At 46.9% G+C, this 14,312-nt stretch overlaps 1 protein-coding gene across 8 annotated transcripts in view; it reads left to right on the top strand.

The window, feature by feature from the left end:
• The window catches only part of HIPK2 (homeodomain interacting protein kinase 2), a 145,024-nt gene that overhangs the window by 85,381 nt on the left and 45,331 nt on the right, over positions 1–14,312 (top strand). For all 8 annotated transcript variants that reach the window (XM_074871837.1, XM_074871832.1, XM_074871838.1 and 5 more), the window contains exon 3: positions 14,094–14,217. In XM_074871837.1, the coding sequence (XP_074727938.1) occupies positions 14,094–14,217 (124 nt within the window). The remainder of the gene's footprint in view (positions 1–14,093; positions 14,218–14,312) is intronic.

Raw genomic sequence — 14,312 nt, 5'->3', positions numbered from 1 at the left:
TGTGTATGGTGAAGAGAAGGAAAAGTTTGTTTTGTTTGATGTTTTTTTATGCAAGTTTTGTCTCTCCAAGATTTCTGTCATGGCCACCTAAGATTTTTAACATGCGGGAAATGTTTATATTTTTTCAGAACATCAAGATAGCTTTAAGAATTTGTTTTGGCAAGAAAAAAATTAAACTGTAAAAGGAGACATTTGAAGAGTCCCAGAAACAAATATATGACTATGTGTTGACATGTTATGAAGGTGTTGGGAGCGACTCCTTACTTAAAATTGTGTTGAAATTTGCACTTACTATGGATTTAAATTCATCAGCTTCACACTTTAATGATTGAATTTAGTCTCCTGATTTGGTACAGAGATGCGTTGGAGAACAATTGAATTTTCCATATGATGGGTTTAAATAGAGAATGAACTTAACTTTGCAGACTTTTCATTTTAAAAGTCTTCCTTCTGAAGCGTTGCCTGTCTCCCCACAAACATCGTGGTTCCTTTGGGACTATTTGCACACCATGCATGCGTTCTTGCTTGTATTCTGGCTTTCTGTCCAGCTCCAGTAAGGTATGTGGCACTAAAGGTTAAAGTCAGAGTAGTTCCTCTGCTAACAGCTGCAAGGGCTCTCTTCCATGTCTGGACAATCAGGGAATTGCAGTCTTTGGCCTTAAAATGTGGCAGCTCCCATCCCCATGTGAGATAAGGTATTGGTGGGAGCAGAGGGCATTCACAGAAAGCACCACTCCAGAGATAGCGTTTTGGGCTTGCCCTGTCCATCCCATTGCTCTGTAGGCACTGGACCAGTGGGCATTCAGACAGGAAGGGTTGTAACCTAGGAGGAGAGCTGGGGAAGGAGGGGATCTCAGGAGGAAATAGACTGGTGTTTGAAGCAAGCAGGTGAGCTGAGCAGAGTTTGGGAGTGGAGCAGGGGCTGGTGGGGACAGCAGGAGGAGTGCGAGGGAGGGGCAGGAACTAGGGGAACTGGCATTGGAGGTGTGGTGTGAGGGGAGCAGGGCCCCACTCGCTGCAGACAAGGCGCTGGTCCCAGCGAGCCCTCGGGGTGCTGCTCACCACCATCACCGTGCCCAGGGCCTGGTCTTCTGTGAGGAGCAGGCGGTACCCAGTTACCCTTCAGTGTTCGGGTTTGTGCTTGAGAGCCTTGGGCACTCAAGGTCCACACTGACACGATGCGTGCTGGAGGGTGTTTGTGTGCTGGCTTCTTCAGGGTAGCCGTGTGTTATCAGCAGCTTGAGATTTTAGTGATGATTCTTTGTCCTTCCTGCAGGTATGCTTAAGCCGTACTTCGTTGTACTCCTTACGTAACTGACAATGGAATACTGGTAGCTCGGGCTTCCCAGTGGGGCTGCTTACATCCATGTGCTCTATCTTGTCCCCATTGACTGCAGGATCCAGACTGTCAGTGGTCCCCCCAGTGGGTCAGGGACTGTGTTTTGTACAGGCTTGGTTACAGATCCCACTTAGCAGATGCTGAGCAGCAAGTCCAAGAGTTTCTATTTCCAGAGTGATGAGGGATCCCAAATTAGGTTGCAAGTCTTTTAGGGCAGGGACTGTTTTCTTACAGTTTTTTACAGCACCTAGTACAGTAGGGCCCTACTTAACCCTTCCAGATGTTAGCCCTAATATAAATACAATAAAAACAAATTAAATTCAGGGTGGATTTGTGTTTCTGCAATTCTGTGGAAGAGGAATGTTTTTCTGCAGTGCTGTGCCCTGCTGCTCATACAGGGGACTGTTGTCACTCGCTCCGCGGGCTGTGTTGATTCAAGTAGGGCTTGAGTTGAAGGTGGAAATTTTCAACATTCTGCAGCAGGAATAGCCTACTGGGGCAGCTCCAGGGTGCCCCTGCTATTCCCAGCCATGTGTACGTCCATGTGAGGGTTGACAGGCATTCCCAGGCTTTTCCTAGAACCTGTTTGTAGACCAGGCAGGCCCTCACAGCATAGGCAGGATGCTGCCACTCAGCAAGCAGGACATTAAAGTGGGTCTTGGGTTTTGTGAACTATTCCCGACATGACTATTGTCCTGTTGGGTGACATCTACAGGTCATTTCACCTCAAAATACTGGCTTACCTCAGTAATACCCATCTCTTTGGAAAGGGTCTTTGAATCTGTGTATTAATATTGCTATTCTCAAATATCGTAAATAGATGTTGTGGTCTAATATAGCACACTGTTCGCAAGGACCCCGTTTCTTTTCTTGGCTTTGCTACGTTCTCTCTGTATGATCTTGGGTGAACTGCTCCACCAGTCTGTTCCCCTGTCACCACACATCGCCTTAGATCATCAATTCTCTGGAGCAGACACAGTCCCTTAGCACGTCTTGTTTTAGCATCTAGCATTATGGGGCTCTGCTCTCCGCCAGGACTTCCGCGTGCTACAGAAATACAAATAGTTGCTACTAATAATAATATTAAATCTGCATGGCTCTTCACAGATAAGTAAAGGGCAATGCTCCTTTCTCCAAGGAACAGGCAGGATAAGTACTTTATTTTTGTCTTTGTCTTTTTCTAATTAAAAAAAAAAGCCAGTAGACATGATTAAAAGAAAAAAAAAATAAAGGTAGGCTGCAGTAATTTGATACTTTTAGCCTCAGACCTGCTACTTGTTCTATGAAGCCAATCTTAGGGTCATGGCCTAAGTCTGGTTCATATCCATGTTTTCCAGGGCTAGAAATTCTTTGGAGCCTTATATTGACAGTTGGTTCAGTATTCGGGCTAATCCCATAAAACCACCATGCAGCTTGGTACAACTTGCAGTATTTGCTGTGAACAAAAGTCTCGGGGAATGTTACAGATCAGACGTGAGGAGCTTCACTTGGCCAATACGTGGCAGGGCTCTGGGCTGGAATGATAAGGGCTTGGGATGGAGCTGAGCATGGCAGAATGGAAGGCCATTGGAGATGAGAAGTCAACTCTTGTCTGTCTGTGTGTGCTTTGGGATTTTTTTAATTATTATTTCATTTCCAAAGAAATGCGACAGCAACAACAAAACATCTTAAATATTCAACAGTGAAAACAATAGATTTGAAAAGGAAAACAAAAAGTTAGAGCCAGCTCTGGCATTGGTGGACATTTGGCTCTGAGGGAAGCGAGAACAGCTTGGATTTGCATACTGCGGGTCAGAAAGCGGAGTCAGAATTATGCTTTCATTGCGGTGCATGAATGGGAGCACATAATTGGCATTCTTCCCCTCTTGATCAGATGCCTCCTTCGGGGGATCTCTGCACCCAATACGTTGCGGCTCATCCATTCACTGCCTGGCATGGATAGGGCTTTTGTTTTCAAATTATGATTTTCCTATTCTCTGATTTCTTCCATAACCTGGGAAAGCCCCAGCTCTCCCCCCTCCATGCATTACCCTTTGTTTCGGAGAACAACCAGAGGTCACACTGTGCTGAATGTAGCTGTTGTTGCATCACCCCCTGTGCATGTTTCTGCTCTTCTGGGTCAGTGTGGAGCTGATGACCCCGGGGCAATGGTCGTGGTGCTCAGCACTGTGCACATCCTCTGAAGTTTATGGAGTCCTGCATTTCTGAGTCCAAAGAGATGAGCATGACTGTGATCAGGCCAGTAGGGCTTCCTTCAGGGATGTACGAAGATGCACTTCTGGCTGGGACAAGCTTAGTATGTCTCTTGGCTGACCCAAGACCTGGCTTTCTTTTCCATTATTTGGTTTAATAGTTTTTCTTGCCTCCTAAGATTTCCAGCTCAAGTGCAACAAGGACTTGCTAGCAGATTCAGCAAAGCACTTACATGTATGCTTAACTTCAGCTCCATCCAGTGCCCTTGCCGGGTCTTGGGCACCTGTTTGCTTTAGGTGATGCATATGGTAAAGGGTTTTGCTGAACTGGAGCCACAGCCTCTGGCAAGTGCATATACTGCTGCTAAAAACCCATGTCCATTCAGACATCAGCAGTCACGTGGAACACTTTCCGGCTGGATGTCAGGGCCTGGTCCTCCTCCCTGTGTGGTTCCCTGTTGGCACTGCCCACCCAGGGCTTCCTCCCTCATCCTGGATGCATTTGCAGTTGCTCTCTCCACAGAGTCACTGGCCAGACCAAATGCCACTTGGCCATGTCCCATCCTTTCCTGGGACCATGCTCACCCTGCTGTTGATCTTGGATCCACCCAGCGGCAAAGGCAAATAGCAACTAACAGCGATTAATGGCTGGGGCCTGCCTCTTCATTTATCCACAGACAAATGTTTTAACCTGTCAGTGCTAAGAAATCATATTGATTGGAGAGATTTTGTTTTATTCCTTGGGTTTGTTAATCAAAAGGGTGAGTCCTCCTTTAATATATTCCTGCCTTGGGCTTGGTTCTACTGTACCTTGTCCGAAAAAGCCTTTATTTTCAAGGCACAAGGAAAATGATGTTTATAAAATATAAACTACGGGAATTTTCATTCCCCTCTGGCTTTAGGAGGAGGAGAGCAGCTGGTAGAGAGTGGTTGAGAAAGGCTTTATCTGCTGTATTTTGGTTACTGTGCTTTGAGTGATGGGTTTAATAATTGATAGAGCAATTTAGCAATGATCCATAATCCTGAAAGAAGCCTACGCTCCTCTCCCTCTCTCTCCCTCCCTCCCTCCCTCTGAGACTGACAGGCTGCTCTCAGTGTTTTTGTCTGCAAAATTTCATCCCTTGGTTTCTGTAAACAGCCTGACATGGGAGAGGGGGAAAAAAAGCAACTGTTTCTAAATCTTTTGTCTTCTTTCCACAAACAGCTGCGCTGCCTTCACCAGCTCAGGGCTTCAGTCATTTGCTCACACACTCTTGCTGAAGAGAGCAGGAGGTTTTCTTTCAGGCCCTAGCCTAAATGGAATGTGTATGTGCAGTGTATATAGGAGAACAGAGTGGTGCAGAGCCTCCCGGCAGGGACCCCTCTCTCCCCATTTAAACCCAGGCTTTGTTCGTGGCTGAATCTGGCTTTCTTAATCCCAAGAAAGGTACGTAGCGATGGCAAGTGCTTGGGGTACGCTTAGTGTGCTTTGCTTGAAGCTCTTCCAGGATTAACCCATGGAAATTGCTTTTCCAAAGAGCCTCATGCTGACGGTCACAGCAAGTGTCAGGATCGCACTGGGGTGCCTGGTGTGTGTCTGTGTGAAACCCCATTTTTAAAATGGGTGCACACAATCTGTGCTTGCTGAGCTTGTCCCCATAGCAGCACAGGGCTGTGTTTGCAGGCGCGCAGTGTGCATCCCCTCCATGGAGGCAGGGAGTTTCAGCCTCCCTGTTGGTGATGTCCACCTCTCTCTTCATCCACAATAAGTGCAGGAAGAGAGCAGAATAGACAAGACAGAAAAAGGAGACAGAGGTAAGCAGGAGAGAAAAAGAGACAAGGCTATAGGTACTGAATATGTGTTGAGGCCACAGGGAGGAGGTACAGCCTGGCAGGAAGATGGGTATAGGCAAAGTCAAGTGAGATGTATTAAGTTATGTTTTTCCATATGTGTTACGGAGATGCCAGATTGACAACAAGTTGTAATTAAGCATGACATAAAGTCAGCTATGCACAGCTGTATTATTCCTTAGAATTAAAAGGGGTGAGGTCCTTCGGGGCACAGAAAAGTTTGACACTCTACCATGGGAGGTTTGTAAGACAAGCTGGCTGAACACTTGCCAGGAGTGACATAGGCATGGATGGCCCGATAATCAGGGCAGGGAGGGGAGCGGGTGACTTCCCAGGGTCAGGGCCAGCTCTGTCAGCCTCTGACACCATCCTTTGGAGTATTTTCACCCTTCCCAGTCAGCACCCTGGTGGAACATGAGTGGTGTCAAGGGACGGGTAGTTTAGTCTGCTTCTATGATTTATTTGCTATTAAATACCCTTAGTAATGATAGGCTCCTGAGGCTTGTTCAATAATTATGCCAATCAAGTCCAGAAGTAATTCTTGTGTACCTTGCTCTCTGTTTTTAAAAGACAGATAGAACACTGTGTATACACTTGCTAAAAAAAACACCCTGGGACCTGCATCTGTGCTGCCTGAAACACTCCCAGCTATGTAGGGTTCTGCCTGGATGTAGGAGGGTTGTGGTGACCTTCCTATTGACAAGCATATAGTTACCGCACCATACAGTAGCTTAGGTGGGAGGGCACCTCTGGAGGTCATTTAGCCCAACCTGTTTCTCAAGGTAGGGACAGCTGTGAGATCAAGGTCAGGACTTTGTCTTGTCAGATCTTAAACGCCTCCAAGGATGGCGACTGCACAGCCTCTCAGGGTGGCCTGTGCCAGGGGTTCATTATCTGCACAGTGGAGGTATTTTCCTGTCCCCAGTGGGAACCTTCCCTCTTTCAGTTTATGTCTTATCATCTCCGCTTTCTGCAGCCCACCTGACCAAAGGGTCTGGCATCATCTCCTCCATGTGGTGGAGAAGGAGGCAGGCTGCTGTCAGGTCCCCCATGGCTGTCTCTCCCCCTGCTGAGGTTGCTTCAGTTTGCCCATGCACTGGGGGCCGCAGGCTGAAGATGGTATCCAGATGTGGTTTCACAGGTGTGGCTGGAGGTGGGTCATCATGTTCCTCAGTCTGCTGGCCCTGCTCCAGGGAAGCCGTTGGTCCAGCTGCTACAGGGTCCTCGTTTCAGCCCACTGCCCCCTAAGTTAAGGTGCTAATGGCCTTTCTCGCTGAGCAGTTCCCCAGTTGTCACCAGGGCTCATCCTTCCCAGGGGCAGGACTCTGCATTTATCCTGGCTGTATTTCAGAGGGTCCCCATTGGTGCATGCCTCCTGCCCATCCAGGTCCCTCTGGGTGGCAGCCCTGCTCTCAAGCACATCACCAGGTCGCTCCAGTTTGGAGTCACCCATAAACTGGATGAGAGTGCACTCTGCCTCCTCCCCCAGGCCAGTGATAAAGATGTTAAACAAGACCAATTCCAGGATAAACCCCTGAGGTACCTCACTTGTTATCAGCCTCCAGTTTATATTTATGTCCTGTAACATAAACCATCACCGAAGGCTGAGTGGATCCAGCTTCCAGTCCTCTGAGCTGATAGAGATATTTTTTGATGTGTTGCAAACTAATCTTGAGGGATGGGCAAGGGCAATGTGAGCAATGCACTGTTGGAGCTACCCTCTAGTGGTGGTTGTGCTGGTGGTCTGACAGCCCTGGAAATGGCTTTGGCTACACCCACAGTCCTTTCCAGAAACCACATGTAGCTATGTTTGACCTATGAAATAGGGAGCGTGTTAGTAGGCCCTTTAGAGGCACCGTCCTTCCTTACAACTCAAACCAAAACATCTTTGTGGGTAAACAGCATACTCTGATAGATTGGGTGATGTTCTTCAATGGCCCTTTCCCTCCCTCATGAATATCCCTGTGATGACTAAACTCTCCAGGATTTGAACTTTATGCTGGAATCTGAAAGGCATGGTGTGCCTGCATGTTCTGGGATGAGTCCTGACTCCGAGGGCTGTCCCTTCTTGCAATTCTGCTGGATTGATGCTTCCCAACACAGTCCGGAGTTCCTGGCAGTTCTTGAGGCCCTAGCGAGCGGTCTGCAGAGCTGTAGCACTTCTGTATGGGCTTCAGCTGAGCATCCGATCAAAATCCCATGCTTGGGGATGCACGAAAAATGTAGAGGTCCCACAGCGAAGCCAGCAATGAGGGTGAGCACGGCTCTCCCCAGCTGGGAGCAGCCCTGCTGGGGTCTGGAGCTGCTCTCCTGCCCACTGCATGGGATGGGGAAGGGAGGGAGTGAGCAGGAGCTGTTGGTGCTTGTAGGTGTTGAGCTCTGGTCTTGATGGCTGGCTTTTTCACACATGGGAAGTCTGCAGCTGTCCAGCTGTGGAGCAGAGGAAGGCCTTGAGTCTGGGGGTCATTGGTATTAGATATCTGCATCCCTTCCAGGTGTCTGTGCAAGTGGAGAGGTGGAGGGGTGAGGGAAATAGCAACTATAACCTTTTACTCCCAGAATATGAGCCTGTCTCCTTTTACAGCCTGGCACTTAAGAAGTGATTTGGGGTCTGAGAGATACAGAGGGACAAAAAAAGGTGCTGTATAGTCTTCATCTCCATTAACTAAGAGCTAAGGGTACTCTACATGCTACAGTATATGGCAATAAAAAGTGGATAACTCTGCAAAATACAAAAGGATCAAGTGAGCAGGTATGAGAAAGAGACCATAAAGATGCCAAAGAAAAAGGGTTCAGCTGAGAGGAGGATGGAACCCCATCATTTAAATAAAACCCCCTTTGTAAGACATGTGAAGGATGCAGTTCCTCCTCCTCACAGGAGGTATCTTGGTGCGTAGCCCTGGGTGTGCAGCCTGTCAGTGCATACCTACTTGGGCCAAGGGATTGGGCTCCTGCCTCTCTGCCTCTGTCCAGGGCTTTCTGAATGGAGATGTGAAAGCTACTGCTTCCTGAAGTTCAGGCTTTGGCAGCTGAGACTAACAGGTAGAGGACGACAGGAGGTGTGTATATCGACACAGCAGACAGCATCACTGTAGGTCTGTCTGCACTGCCTGCAGCTGCCCACAGCCTTCTTTTAGAAGCATCACCTCAAAGGCAAGAAGCAGGCACACTCTCTGCTCAAGGTGCCAGCAAGTATCAAGTTTTAAGTTATATTTTTGTCTGCTATGTATACTTGTCCGTGAAGGACTCTGCTGAGACAATCACGCTCGGCCACAGGACCCTACCAGAGGTGGTAAATTATCCCCAAGGAGGGTAGTTTGCAGGGGAGTTTTAAAATTCACAAAGAGCCCAGCTCTCTGAATCCAAGTCTGTGGAAATGAATTTTTTTGGCATTTGTTTTTAATGTCCTGTGATGTGTGGGTGAAAAAGCCAGCAAGCTAGACTGGTAATTAATTTTCCTGACAGAAACACCAGACAATGAAATTACCCTGCCACAAAGCAGGGTTGCTAAAGTAAATACTCTGCCAGCAGCAGGCCTGAAAACAGGACGGGGTCATATGTGAGGTGCAAGCAAATGACGAGATGGCACTTCTGCCTCTGGGGACTTGTGGGCGCTGCCAGCATGGGGACTTATGTCCTGTGTCGCCAGCACCCAGCGCTGGCAGCTCTCTGCTATACGTGGGCACATTGAAGCTGGGCTCCAAGGTGATGGGGGACTTTCTGGACCCAGCGCCGAGCCAAGGAGCAGGTCACTCTGTGCTGTCCAAGGGAGTAATCTGGTCTGAGAAAGGGGTAGGAGATGTGTGGAGCAGGCATGGACTGGTTGCTTCTCTCCTGGAGGTATAGGCTTCTGGGTGGGCTCTTCGGTCTCTCCTAGGTTGATGGTGAGCAGTTTCCAAATCTTTGGTCTATGCTGGCAAGATCTGTGTGAGCTGTAGAGCAGGTTGTGCCTGCGTGTACAGGAGGGGAGTGCCTTTCACTGGGAGATGTCAAAGGCAGCTCGCAGGAGAGGAAGGACAGGAGGGCAGAGTTTTCTGTTTTCCCTCCATGTGTCTCATACCAGAGGCTGGAATTACTGTGCCGAGGGGCTGCAGATGCACAGCCAAAAAACTGGTGGAGAGCTGAAATGGGGACGTTCCTGCATGTACCAAGGTATCTGGCAACATGCTGCCTTAGCGTGGTTTCAAACAAGATCCCCACCACAGTCGAAAGGCTTGGTGAGTCTGTGTTAAAAGCAGTAATACCGGGGCAGAAGACACTTCCCTGTGCAGCTGTGGAGAGAGCTGCTGAAGATCTCAGTGCTGTTCTGGGAAGTCCTGCCATCACGTGAATCGTCTTTCTGATTTATAATTGCAGTACTCTGATGTGCGGACTTTAACAGGGTATTTTCCCCTGTTTCATAGTATTACCAGCTGCAGAACGGAGAAATCCCACATAAGAACTGGCTAAGACATGGAAATGTTTTCCTTCCCATTGGAAAAGAGAATCACACCATTCTTGGAGCAGCTGAGCTAAATCGCAGTGCTTTTAGGAATAAAAGGGTCAGTTATGGAGTGGCCTGCATGCACATTTTAGGACCAGTTATTTGATGTATTATCTATAAAAAGTGGTGGATTAGCAGTGAGGTGCTTAAGTGTGCAGATACCACAGACTTGCTTAGGTGAGGCTGCGAAAAGAATGAGGAACATTTAAGGGCCTTTATCTAGATTACAGACTACATTATGGCAGATCAGCAGAGTCCTGAAAGACAGTAAACATTGGAAGAGGAAAACTGAACTATTTCTACATAATTCTATGTCCTAAATTAACTGCAGCTCCTCTGGAGAAAGGACTGTGTGTCTCAGAGGATCTCTCAGATAAAACATCTGCCGAAATACCTCATGTCACTCCAAAAGCAAACAAAATATTAGGCTCAGGGAAGACTGGAACACGAAAGTATTCTGCAAATAGTGTAAAATAAGTCTTGGGAATATCCTCATGTTTAACTGTTTCTAGGTCTGTTCAGCCTGTCTCCAAGAAGTCATGTCAGGAAGAGGAGTTGTAGGGCCAGGCAGTGGGAGTGAATTGAAGCATCCATGGGATGGAAGACTGAGAAGCCAGAAGCTGCTGCAAACAAGGGAGAACAGGGCAGAGAGATAAAAATAGCTTGTGCTAAAAGAAAGGTTATTCAAGCACTTCCGTCTTCACCCCTAGGCCAAGCCATGTGAACATGAAGTGAGAGGTGACAAATTTAAACCTGATGAAGGAAAATCAGGTTTTAAAAAACTTGAGTTAAGATGCTATTGAAGGCAGAAGGTTTGCCTGTGGAACTCCATGCCACAGCATGTGATTGAAGTCAAGATCTCACCTTGTCTTGAAAAATTGACATGTTTATATTAAGAAAAAGAGGAGTTCCATGTGTTAGATGTAGGTCTGTATACAGAAGGATCTATGCATCCATAACTGAGCATACAGAACAATTTCCACCCAATAGAGGTTCAGAAGGCATTTTATCAGTGGACGAGTTGTTTCATTACAGAACTTGTAGCATCCTCCACCAAAATGCTTGGCATTGGCCTTTAGCAGAGTGTCAGCAGGCAGGCAGACCGCTGCTCCTCCTCAGGTGACTCCAGCTCTCTTTTGCGCAGCAAACGGGAGGTGTCTGCTAGCTGAAAATCTGGAAGCTGGTGTGGTGTCCGATACCTGTCATTCTTGTGGTGTCTTAATGACTGCCTAATTAAGTTAACAAGATCTTTTTGTCTTAGGACCACTCCCTTTCCATGGAAAAATTGCAGTCATGATGCGAAGGCAGGGCTGGGAGAAAGCCACAGCAAATGCTGGCTGTGGTGTACGTAGGGCACCATATCACTTCATTCTGGCCTCCTTCTCGCAGGGGTTTTCATCGCTGTTCGAAAATTATCATCTGTTTGGGGCTGAACAGACAAAGATTGCAACTAATGTTTAGGCTTGATTGAGTAATGCGAATACCAGCTTTCAAAAAAGTAAAATAAAATAAAGCTATCTCACCACCTCCCCTCCCTGCAGCGATAGGTCTGGTTTAATATAATGAATGGTGTTCTGTTTAGTTGCCTTGTATGTGTTTAAATGGTACGGACACTACTTTTGTGCTTTTCTTCCCAACAGTGGAGGTACAAAACTTCTTTGGTGTGTGAAAAAGAAATTCTCTCCTAAGTGCTGCACTCCAGAAGCTGGAGCTTTAAGAAAAATGTGCTGGACAGCCGAAGACTCATGAGAAAAAAAAAAAATTAAAATTTTAACCTCAAATTCTAGGTCATCCCTTCTTACAGGGGTCTGGAGGTGTTGGCAGCATAAGCGTGGGGCGGGAGGGAAGGAGGTGCGTGCTGCATATGACAGCAGTGGAAGTGATTTTTATGAACAGGGACGTTTCTACACAAAATCACGTTGGGAATATCCCACTGATAGTCCACCCCTTCGCTCCCTCCACTTGAGTTAGTGGGAGGGATTTGAAGTTCAGGCGATGCGTGGCTGAGCTCTCATTAGTGACCAGGGACATTTCGTTCACAATGTGGAAGGCAGACAGGGAGAGGCAGATGGCTTTGAATGCAGGATTTACATAGTAATGAGATTCAGGTCACCATAGCTGTCTTTTTCTCTCTGCATTTTGTCTAGGTGTTGAGTAGTGACGGAATGGGGAGGAAAGGAGGAAAATTAACCCCTTGTTCCTAAGGAGAGATTGATGCTAGAATAAAAAGGTTGTCACAATGGGCTGAAGAACAGTGGGGTATAAGAACAAGCATAGGTGAAGCTAGAAGGGCTAAAGGTAGCTGCTTTTTAAGTTTCTGGCATGTTTTTGTTGGAATGGACCAAAGTATCCTAACCTTGAAATCCTAGAATTTCCTGTAATTTTTACATTCTGCACTGCTGGTTTGAGAACAGATAGTTTTGGGCTTTAGTCATTACCAGTCAACCCAAAATTGGGAAGTTTGTGGACTGAAGATGGGGCATGGATTCTTGCTACAGGGCCTTTGCTTATTTCTTTGGAAAAAATTACCCATTTTGCTTGGTTTCTTGGCTAAAGACTTGTCTTCACATGACTATGCAATGGTGTGATTAAAACATAATATTTTCCACTGCAATTGGTAATCCTCAGTATGATCTCACTAGTGTCAGATCTTATCCTGATGACAGATGGAAACTGGGAACCATGGGCCCTATTTCTAGCCTTGGATGATGGCACTTGATTTGCTCAATAGTCAACCCCAGGCATTCCCAAAATATGCATCAGGGCCTGAGAAATCCCAAGGCTATTTTTAAAACTATGAAAGTTTTAAAATAATTTATGTTTCTTTCTTTTATCTGTCTTCTGGTTGTTGGTTTTTTTTTTTTATATTTAGAGGAATATGGGAAAGTAAGTTATTCTTTCTGTTGTACATCACCTGACTTCATAAGCTGGGGCTTTAGTAGTGTTGCAAGATCTGCAAGAAGAGCAGGAGAGAAAGCCTTAGGTGATCCCTGTGTGAAATAGAAACTATGGCACTTAATTGCATGTGGAAGTCTGGGCTGAGGTAGGGAAAGGAAGGAAGGTCTTTGTGTGTGGAGGTGGGTTTTGTATAAGGTTTTCAGTATTTGTAAGGTACTTTTGATTCTTCCACATAGAAGTTGTTTTTGAAACACAAAGCATTTGGTGTGCTAAGGGGAGGATTCGTCTTGTCTCACCTTGGCCACTGGAGTTTAGGGAGCTTGTTTAGTCTCAGAGAAGAAAGATTCAAACCATCCCAAGACAGTAGGACAAATCCACCTTGGGGGGGGATGTGTGTCTTCCATTGACTGCACTGTACCTGGCTAAGATTGGACTTCTACCTGGCTGAAAAGTGAAATGACCCTTACCTTAAGGTCCTCTGGCAGTCTGAGCTGAGACTGGTCTTGCTTATCTGGGCGTCTCCTCCGCACCCCATCCAAGGATCCTCCTGGAGAGCCAATGCAAGGCTTTTACCTTTTTCTCTACTCCCTCAGCAAGGCTAATCCTGAAACTCGCTGAGCAGAGGTGCCTCAGTGGCATCTCCTGAAGCCAGCAGTAAATGCATAGCAGGAGTGCCACTGCATTTTGGCTGTTTGGCCTAGAAGGGAAGAGGAAATCTAATCAGGTGCCTGGGACAGACTGGGAAGTGAAGGCTTCTTGGCTACTTCCTCCTGAGGAAAAGGCTTAGGTCTAATAGATCTAATTATATTATTTCTCTGCTTTATAGTTACATCCATTTGTTTAAAAACTCAGTAATCCTTTTATACCAATCCTGTAATGATTATTTAATGTCTGGCTGTTTGTGAAGCCCACCGAGCTGTGTGAATGGAGGATGCTTCACCACAGGGAGTCTGCACAGTTCCTCCACAGGATAGTGAGCTGGGCCCAAGAGCCTTGAGTGGGGGCCTTAATTGGGTGGCCTTGGACGCATGATGTTTGTTTTGTGCTTCATTTTTCCACCTGCCAAATGAAAATAATGGTAGTTCTCTCCTCTGCAAACTGCTGTGAAATGTAGTGCTGTCTCTTGACTAAATACTGCCAGAGGACACTTCTACAAGGATAAATATTCACCAACTCATGTTTGATTAGCAGATACTTTGCCGGTGGTCCGTGGAGCCCTCAGCTCCATAGGAGCAGTGACACTTGTTGGCAGCAGGCAGCTTCGTGAGCATTGCACTCTGCACGGGCCTCCCCACACCAGCTGAGCGGATCCGCTCCTGTTGCTGATGTTTTCTGATGTCTTCCTTTGCAGAGCCCCTGAAATCATCCTTGGTTTACCGTTTTGTGAAGCAATCGATATGTGGTCGTTGGGATGTGTCATTGCAGAGCTGTTCTTGGGCTGGCCGTTGTACCCAGGAGCTTCAGAGTATGATCAGGTGGGTATGGATACTGCCCTAGATGCTGGTAAGTGCATGGATGTTTCCCCCATCTTTTGTCAGCATGAACAGATACCAACTTCTTCTGTTTTGCT

Source organism: Strix uralensis, chromosome 5 (genome assembly GCF_047716275.1).
Source record: "Strix uralensis isolate ZFMK-TIS-50842 chromosome 5, bStrUra1, whole genome shotgun sequence".
NCBI lineage: Eukaryota > Metazoa > Chordata > Aves > Strigiformes > Strigidae > Strix > Strix uralensis.
This window is presented reverse-complemented; position numbering and strand designations above follow the sequence as displayed.